Genomic DNA, 10,392 nt, shown 5'->3' with positions numbered 1-10,392 from the left:
CTACAGGAAGGTAATTACAGGAAAGTAAATAGTAAACAACATTTTAAAGTAAAAGATGTTCTTGGGTTTGAAATACATGAATCAACTTGGTCATCGAACAAGCCGGGGCCGTGAGCACCATTCATATTAGTATTTACTTACTATACAGTGAAAATTTTGGGTTACGGATTAAAAATGGCGGCCATAAATAATTAAAAAAATGTGTTTGAGTCTATGAAAGTCTCAAGGATTAAAATATTAAGACACTTTGGAGGCAAGATTTCTACTACACACTAAAACACAGGGCTGTTGTCTTCAGTTTCATTCTCTCTCACTCAAGAGAGCAGATTTGAAAAGCTCAGTTTTAATGTGTTAAAAAAAAGCTCGATCGCAGATATGTTTTCAGATTTTGCCAGTTTAGTGGAGGTACTCTCAGAGGGGATAAAGTCCCTCAGTTTTTCCCACTCAGCTCAGCTTTTTTCCTGCTCCTACTCCCCCCGCTGAATAACAGTTGATGATTTTATTTTGTAATTTCATAGTTTTAATTATTTTCACCCTGGGGGTCTTTCTGAAATCCTTGCTCAGTGCAGCAATTACGCCCAAGAGGGGAGTAATGAGACATTTAGAGGACGACACAGCCAAAGACTTTAGAAACACTCCTCCACATACGCTCACACATGGAACGTGTGTGCGCACGCACGCGCTCGTTTTATCCATTTATAGAAAAGCAATTAGGAGATAAGCAATCAGGTAGAGTGAGAGATGGAACGAGAGAGAGGAAGAATGAGAATGAGAGAGTGACTAAAATAACGAGCGAGACGTGATTGTTGTTGTGGGAATGATTTGCTTCCTCTCAGGAAGAGTGCGAGCATGGGGAGGATGTACAGCAAACATCCTCCATGTGTCACTCCAGAGAAGCACATTAGGCTGCAGGTAGAAATAGGAAGTAATTGGAGTAATTAATCTGAGTGTTGTGTGCGTGAATGCGTGTTATGTGTGTGTTTAATGTGAGAAGTGTGTGGCTGTCTGCGGTTAATGGATGAAAAGAGAAAAAGATATGCTCAAAACAAGGAGACGGCAAATAAAGACAAATGTAAATTTCATGAAGGGAGCTGCTGTACGAGACACATGAGGAAGTGGACTGGGCTTTTTGAAGAATGAGCAGCTGTGTGAGAAATTGCTATCAAACACTCCTTAATCATTCTGGTGACAACTGAGAGAACATGCTTTGTTTTTACATCATATCCCAGCTGTCTATCTTCAAAATGTCAACCTTTAATGAATGAAAAAACAAATGTTAGGGATGCACTCGTAGGGTTTTTAAAGGTCATACCTATTTCAAGTATGTTTTCACCCGTAATGCCCAAAAATGACCCTAAGATTATATATTTTTCGAAAGGATCCATCACAGATGAAAACGAAGCCTTGAAGAAATCACGCCATAAGGGAGGTGAGGTCTAACCCTAACCCATATAATGAAGGTGAAGCATTTCTAATGTCTTCAGTTTCTCTACCAGACAGCCTGAGCCTTCTCAAACAAAGTATGCCAAGTGTGAAGGTCCCTGAGGCCCCAGCCATGACAACGTTGCTGATTTTGCTGCCTAAATTGATTTTGGTCACTAGACAGTTAAACAAAAATCCCCACAAGCTGGTATGTACACAGTTTTCACATATTTTTATCTGATTAAGTTGTTCATTCATTCTTGTTTCATTTTGAGTTGTTTCTGCCAACCTGATGGTTCATTATTCACCCTTCTTTTAGCTCTGGTTTGGTCCCCACCAGCTTGTGTGAAATATATCTGGTTAAGCTGCGATAACTTTTTTACCAGTGAATTGCAATTTTTTCTATCTGTTGTTTGGTGCTGGTAAGGTAGCATACAGTTGTTTAATCAGACCTTGTTTACTGAATACTGCTACCTGATTTAGTGTACAGACAGAAAGAAAAGTGAAATATAGAGGCAATACAATTGCGTAAAATGTAAATGGGAAGACGCAGTTATGTACATGCAAATTTGCCTGGGTGGTGTGAACTGATGCAAAGACACATCTGTGCAGTTGAAAATGTTTGAATACATGCGTATAATTATGAATCTGCTTTGTAAACATACAAAGATGAAAGGACAAAGGAGAGAGATTGGATGGAAATAACAGAAAGAACCAGAGTTTCTGCTGAGTTCTGAGTTCAGTCAGAGGCTGAGCTGAACACAAATGCACAGGTACCCATGGTGTGTTCCATTGTACCAGGTTGCTTGCTAACATACATGGGTCAAGCAGTCAAACTTGCCTGAAAAATTTGCTTGGCTTTCTGTCTGAACACAGTGGACAATACGATAAATGTGCTTTTAAACCAAAACAATAAGCAAAAACAGGCTAAAACAACTCAGTAGAGCTGCAGAGTTGGCGATATTTCTCTGTGTTCCTGTCACATTACACAGAGTCATTTTATTCATTGTTAGGATTTAAAACATTCATTCATGCAGTTTTAAAGAGATGTTCATTGCATCCCGAACAAAAAAAAACAAACTAGGCTTCCATACAGTAAAAACCTTTTTCTAACAACAGACAGAATTCCTGCCTGCATCTAAGATATCTTCAATTTGGTTATAGTCATGTCTAATTCAAAAAACCCTTTTTATGTTAACTTTTCCATCTGACATTCTCCCCTTTTCAGGTACCGTACATTTCAAAAGTGTTTTGGACACAGAGTCAGGAGACAAATGCATATAGTGTCTGTATTTTAAAGGACCACAACACTGGACAAAAGCATATTTTTGTGGTTGCCTTCAAAACTAGAGTTTCATGAATGTTTAAAGTCCCCTCTGGCTCACAGAACGAGAAGTTAAAAGACAGTCAACATAAAAGCAGTGACATGATACAACTGAAGAAGTGAATGAAGAGGAGATAAATCCTCTGTGTGAATGGTGTTTTGCAGATTATTAAAAGACAGCCTGCTCCTGTAAATCCTGTAAAATTTCAGCAGTTAAGGCTTTAACAGTAACTCTGGTCCTGTTGCAGGATCTATATAACATTTTATAGGTGATTCTGTCAATTTATAAGTCAAGAGAATTGATTAAAAGCTGCTGTATTTAACTCTTGAGCCAGTCTGTATCTGAGGGAAAGTGGAGACGCTCTCATTTATACAAAAATTATCTGTCTCTAAGATAAGTGAGGCTTTTGAGTGCATCCGTTAATTTGATTTGGAGACATGTTAAATGGTTGCATATTCAGGGCGTGATCAAACAATATCCGGAAAATAACGTATTGACTACAGCCACCGACAGACTTAAAATTCAGGATGCATCAGCGTGCGTGTGTGTACATGAGTGTGTATGTGTGAAAGACATAAGGAGGTAGATAAGAATACAGAGAGAGAGAGAGACGGATGAGAGCTGTTGTGCGTCCTCTCCGTGGAATAACTCTCCGTTAAACAATCTAATCTGGAAGCAACCGTCGCCACATAGAGGAAGAATTTTCTTTTCTGAGATGAGAATTCAAGTCTCGCATGACACCTCTCTTCTGGGAGGAGAGAGGAGATGAGGTGGCCAACCTTTTGATGAAAAATTATAGAAAAGGTTTAATCTTTCCAGTGAGAAGTGCATGGAATATCTTTACATTTGATTTAGATTCACTTTCAGGTCTTTCAAATAATCTTAACGAAAACTTTTTTTATTTCATGTGTTCAGGGAGTTCTCGCACTTCGAAGGCTATTAAAACCCTTTTAAGGCCCTTTGGATCAACTCAAAAATGCAAACTGTATAACAGATTTTGCAGAACCAAAAGAATAGTTACAGTATGAGAAATATAGAGGATGTTTTTTTACAAAAGCCTTTTTTCATTTAAGAGATAAGACAAATATATCCTTATTGTCAACAAATCCCTTGAAAAGACCAACAATGTGTTATTCCAGGCCTTTCTTACTCCCAACGTGTCCAATACAGCAGCCTGCTCAGCTGCCCCACGCTTCTAAGTTAAATGCTGTTGTTAACCCTCCAGTGTTGTAGTTCCTCCAGCTTCCCTCTTGGGTAGTAGTATAAGGGCCCGTCAGCCAGTATCTGGGTTGTCAGTGAGTGTCTGTGGCCCTGTGGTTTGTATGTCTGCAAATTTTGCGTCTTTTCTGGCGGAGACACGGGAAATGTGAGGCAACACAGCAGTCAGCTTTCATTGCAGCTTGTTCTTTGATGTCGGTTTGGTGTGTCTGGGCCTTATAGAGCACAGAAAGTCCATGTTGGGTGGATCATATATGAGGCTTTCCTCCTTTTGACAAGGCACAACACTGAATTGTTTTCAAGATAAAAACAAGGTTGCATAAGTAAGTTAACTTAAATAGATTATGTAACCAAAGTTATATACAAAGCAGACTCTTTCCAGAACCTGACTAGTATTTTTGGGCCTAAACCTAACTGAACTGTGACTGTTTGACTGCATTAATAAAAGTCTAAAAGTCAAACTATATCATGTTTGTCAGCAAGCATTATTTTGACAGTTTAACTGGATGTTGCAAGTAGTTGTTGTGCCTAACTTGACCGGCTAGCCCTTCACGTGCAAAACTGATGCTGGAGGGGTAGGTAGTGTCATAGTTTGAGGTTTAACAGGATGGACACACTGTCTTGCTCTTCATTTCGGCGTCCATGTTAACAGGTTAGAGCAGCCACACTGGCAGCGTGACTCACATGTTTCTCTGCAAAAATAGACCTATAGAACGGCCTGTAGACAGTCATATCAACATCATGCCAGTACTTTAGTACAGTTTTAATGGCTGTATCTCTAGAATATGTCACAGACATGAAGAGAATTCACACAGCAGGTGAAGGAGAGTGCACTCTCTTTTCTTTTTTCTCCCTCTTGTTCTTTCCCCCTCCTGCATTCTTACTTTTTCAGTGGGGGTAAAGGAAAACCATGTCATCATTTATTAACAGGACACAGGCCAGTGATCCATAGCAGCTCAGCGATGCAGCCGCCATACACTAAACAAGCAGCCCCTGTGGACAAAGGGTAAGGCCGCTGCTGTATTTGACGAGATGGGAGTGAGAACGTGTTGGTGATTCAGTCTTTCAATACTTTGTAACTACTCTACCCTTTCTTTGGTCTCAGCCCCAAGCACCACATTGGTGTACCTACTGAAGGAGTACATCACACAAATTCTCTAGTGAGTATTCCAGCTTCAGTACAGTGTACTACAGTGTGTGTTCAGTTAATGAAGGAACAGTGCGGCTCACTGATGTGTTTTTGATAGTTAGACAACAATGGAGCCGTGGGGCACAGAGGAATGAGATCAGGCTTTGAATACATAGACCATTCTTGTAAGTAAAATCAGTTTATTGTTGTTTTTTGTCTTTCCATGGGACTTATTGATTATAAAAATATAGCCTTAATCTTTGACAAAAGAAGACAAACATTACAAATGTTAAACGTAAGCAGCTACACAAGAACTTTGCCTAAAAATAAAGTCTGAAGTTGAAGAATTCTGCATTATTTTCCAAAGTGTCTCATCAAAGAATAACTGGAGAGTTATTCTGACTAGTTTTAGTACATATTAATACAAGGAAAGTATTAAGCTTCTATACGGAGCCCTTATATATCTTCAAATAAAGCCTGTTTCCAGTGTATGAGAAGTTGACATTTTGGAGATACATGGTTTTCACAGAACTGCAAAAATGTCGCAAGACTCAAGGACAAGTTACAATTGAAATCTTACTCTTTTTGTTTTTTTTATCATTTTATTGAAGTTCAACAGAGGTAAACATTTTCCACTCACCTGAGAGTCACACCTTCAATCACTGCAACAGCTGCTCATGTCCATTAATGCCAAAGTTCCCTTTAGCAAGACACTGAACCCCACTCTGCTGCTGGCTGTACCGTGCTCAGGTGAAATGTAGATAAATGCAAACATGTCTCAGAGACAGTCAAATGTGAACGCTTATGAAGAAAAGCTCTACAGGAAAAGAAACAGCCATTATTGTGTCAACCCTTCATTTATTTATTGACACGTTTATAAACCTTATTATACGTGTGGAGTCGTCCCTCCTCATCACATCAACTTTTCGTGAGTTCACTTTATAACGACCCCGTCTTGTGGACACATGTCGATAGCGGCTCAGCCTTCTCTTTGACCTGATATTAAAGGGCCATCCGGGAGGGAGGGATGATGGAGGGCAGCGATGGAAGCTGCTGACAGTCTCATTAATCAGTCGCAGAGACAGAGAGGTGCTGGCCTTGGCTCTGACATGAGACACGACAGCTAAGACATTGACTTGTTGCTCGCACTGTAGCAAGGTGCAACAGTTTGCCCCCCACACTCACCCGCACCCCCAAACCACTGCTTACCCACAAAGGTCAGCCTCATAAAGCACCCACCACCACCTGTTGACTCTATTGGTAATGTTGATTTGTTTCACTGAGTGTGCCTCCTGCTTTATTAGCTGCACAAGTCAATGTAGTTGTTCATTTTCCCACCCTGCGATGCTCTTCAGCTGCCTCCTTTTTCTTTCTTTTCCCGTCAGTCAGTCAGTCCATCTGTCTTTTTGCCTGCTTCCTGCACATTTTAACGAGGAGTGTTGTACAATGACATGCTATTTATACAGAAAGTGTGTTTAATTTTTCAATAAAGATAACTGCACAAAAACTAGAAAGCTGTCTGCTTTTATTTTGAAGTGGGAAACATGGCATTGTAGAGGGGTGGTCACATCATGTTGGTGTGAGGATGTTCCTCATGGTGTTCAGCCCTTTTGTTCCAATGAGTGAAAGTCTCAAAGCCCCCCTCCAGTCAAAAATGTCTTATTATCTTCTTGTTCCTACAGTTGAATGTTCGAGCTTCACTGTGTAGAATGATGTATGTGCAGATTTAGACACCAGAAGACTGTTTTCACCTTCATTTGCTCAAAGTGTAAATTTCTCTGTGGGTCAATGAAAATCTAAAAACTTTAAGAGGCGGGGCCTACGAGGATGATTTGTGACATCACAGCTTGTTTGGAAGCCGATCCTGGTCCAATATTCAGCAAGTGTGATGTGGAAACTTGAAGCCTCCAGTACACACATGAATGGACTTTACACGGATGCTAGATAAGATGTGTGTTTACATGCCCAAAATCAGAATATAACTTTTTTGACATGTACAAAGTGGCTATGCCCGCTGTGAAGGGTCTAATCTGACGGACATATAACAGAAGTTTTTCTTTTCCGACTTTATTGAGAAAAGTCGCTTCATTCATTCATTCGCACCCGTTAATGCAGTTTTGAATCTAGACCCTCATTGTGTCTTCAGAACAATATTTGTGTTTCCGGTTCAGTGGATTCCAGCTTTCATCTTTTCAAAACCTTTGAATAACTTGTAAAGATCTCCAACAAAACAGTTGTATTAGTTCTGTGTTGCCACTGCCATGTTTCTGTCCCTCTAAGAAGCAACATCACCTGATGTTACCCTCACGTGAGGCAAACGCGTGCACAAAGGATCTACCCATCCCAACCAGAGAGAAACAACTAGATTAGGTGTTTACATGCATGAATATTTTCCTATTGAACAGGTTATCAAAGGTTTACACCGCTCCTCTCGATCTGATTGAAAATTCATTCAGATCAGGACGAATCTGTATACTCTCTACTCTCTTTTTTGGATTATATTTTAATTCTCTTTGGGCTATTATTCTAATTATTTGTGAAATATTAGGGTTCATGTAAAGTTCTAGTGAAGAAGGAGACATCTTGTGTCCAGCACTTAAACTTGTATGAAATGAAACTTATTTGCATATATTCTGGAATGTTTAATGAGGGAGAATGAATAGGGGCCATTTTTTTTTTTTTTTCACGTAGTAGTTTCACGTACGTACTTTTTTCTGCAAAAACCTCACAGACACATTAGAGGGTTTTTTTGTGTGTGTGTGCCTTAATAAATGTGTGGAGGGAATCTCTAATGCTGCATTTTATGATGACAGTGTGCCTCTAACTTTATGACGACAGTTAGTGTTTGTCCCTCTCCTTTTTCATCATGACAGTATGTCCCTGTGTGCAGCTGGGTCTAAAAAATAAATTGTTTTCTCAGAGTGATGTGGAAAAACTTCACTGACCTGTACATATCCCTGACCTCAACCCCATCCAACATCTGTATGATGAAAGAGAACGTCGACTGTGACCTCATCACCCAACATCAGTCATGGACTCACTAATACTTTTGTGACTTTATGGGAGCAAATCTCTGCAGCCAGGTTCCAAAATGATGTGGAAAGTCTTCCCAGAGGAGCGGAGGCTGTTATGACATCATCATAACACTGGTGTAATGTTCAAACGTCCGCATACTTTTTGCCAAAAATTTAAGGAACAACACAATCAAACAGTTTCCTGCTGTATGTGGCAGAGACGACCCTGCGCTTTTGCTTACACATTATTCCATTCCTATTCAATTTTCTCCTGTCCTTTCCATATAGATTAATTTCAGTTCAGCGTGATTTGTTATCGCTGTTTCTTTTGTAAAGTACAGATACAGCAGCATCAGCAAAATGCACTCACCGAGACTTCAACAAAAGCACAGCTTTCATATTGTAAGTGGAAAATACTGAACTGAATTGTTCCATTTTCTAAACCGCTTATCTTGTTCGGGGTCGCACTGGAGCTGTGGTGAACAGTGTGTGAGAGGCAGGGGGTGCTGGACAGGACAGCATCCCATCCAGAGGCACGTGATGGGACTTTTGAGTTTTCAGGCAACTGACAGCAACAGCGGCAACAGTGAATGATTTTGTGTTACTTTTTCAATCTTTGTGATTGCGTTGTGTTTACTCTGTGTTTAGAGCATGGCAAAGCCCTTTGAGGCTAATTGTTATTTATGATTTGGGGCTGTACAAATAAAACTGACTCAAATGTATTCATTTATTGAGCAAATTTGCCAAACATCTTATGATTCCAGCTTCTCAAATGTGACGATTCTCTGTTTTAGATTCTTGTAATTTTAATATATTTGGGTTTTAGACAGCAATGTGAAGACGTTCATTTGGGCTCTGGGAAATTAAAATGGCCATACAGGTTCCACAGATTCATAGATAATGAAAACAGTAATTGGTTGCAGCCTTAATTTAAAATCGACTTAACCTGTATGGCGTCCAACCGGGCCTCTAGGCTGCTTCTAAAACATTTCATGATAAAAAAAATCTGCACGTCACCAACTTGTTTTTCTGATGGCTGCACTGCGCCAAGATGGTTATTCTGTAGGGTGCTAACTTATTGTTGAATTTGTTTGGTAAATTTCATTTTGTTAGTCATCAGAAAACAGCTTTGACATGTAATTTTCCTGGTGCAGCAGCATCTTTGGCTCTGTTTGTGTATAAAACTGTTAGATGTGAACACACAGGGCTCTGCCAACCAGATCTGCCTACGACTGGCTGATTCAGCCCCTCAGGCAGTGATCTCTGAGACATGCAGACCAGGTTCTGGGTCAGTGCCAGTGATCATATAATACTCTGCCAAATAGCAATCTGCTGTTTTCCCTTTGTGAAGGTAGAGAGATCATTGCAGGAATGTTCTGAGATAAGAAAGGGCTGATTGGTGTCACCTCCCTCTCCTGTTTCTATTTGTTCAGTTTCAACCACTTCCTCTACAATTTGACATGTGATTTAAATGTATTTTACCAAACCAGGATAAAGACGACATTAAGTTTAATATAAAAAAATATGCTAATGAAAGTAATTGCTAAAAACTGATCATGAAACTATAAAAAATGATGATGAAATCTCTAGAACACATCCTGTGTTATTGTGATATGTGCGCCCCTTATTATTGCATCCACATGTAAGCTTGTTGCTTTGTTCTTAATTACTTTGAGCACTGAGCCATTACAAAGCTTGTCGTGGGGTGTTGTGGAGGGGTAATAATATCTGCATATCATTGACCTCTAGGTGACATAAATTACTTTGTTCTCATTTGTACTGTAGTAGAGCAATAATGTATGAAGTAGTCTGCCAGGACGGATAGGCTTTACTATTCAGGATTACCTTTTTTTACTATTACAGTATTATTAAAGGCCTAACTGTACCTAATAGTGCATTATATGTTCTGAAACCAAAAGATTGAAGTTTTGCTGTACATTTAAATGATGTTCTGTGGAATCTGCATCACTACAGTGTAGCCTTATTAGAACATCTTTACCAGCATCTAAACATTACAGTCATGTGTAATTGCTGAACCTGTAATTCTTAAACCACTGGCATTAATCTGCTTCTACAGTTTTACAGCCTACCATTTTCTTCAAAGTTCTTTAACACCACATTGTTGGCACTGTCATGTTCAAAAAGGAAAGAGCAAATTTTGTTTTTTGCTGTTTCATAATTTAAAGGTGCTGCCTGGAGGGAAAGGAAGCTGAGTTTATAAAAGTTATTCAGTTGTTTCAATTATGATTTTTTTTTCACAATATATTTAAAACTTTCGATAAAG

General features: G+C 39.4%; 1 protein-coding gene across 1 annotated transcript in view; it reads left to right on the top strand.

Annotated features, from left to right (window-relative positions):
• Positions 1-905, top strand: part of whrna (whirlin a) — a gene marked incomplete at its 3' end in the record, with an annotated part of 154,556 nt that extends 153,651 nt beyond the window's left edge. Inside the window, exon 12 of the mRNA XM_084382867.1 lies at positions 837-905. Coding sequence (XP_084238993.1) covers positions 837-905 — 69 coding nt within the window. The remainder of the gene's footprint in view (positions 1-836) is intronic.
• Positions 906-10,392: the final 9,487 nt, after the last annotated feature.

The sequence above is a fragment of the Pagrus pagrus genome (genome assembly GCF_965226575.1).
Source record: "Pagrus pagrus genome assembly, chromosome: 19".
NCBI lineage: Eukaryota > Metazoa > Chordata > Actinopteri > Spariformes > Sparidae > Pagrus > Pagrus pagrus.
Note: the sequence above shows the minus strand (reverse complement) of the source record. Positions and strands in the feature narration are given on the sequence as shown.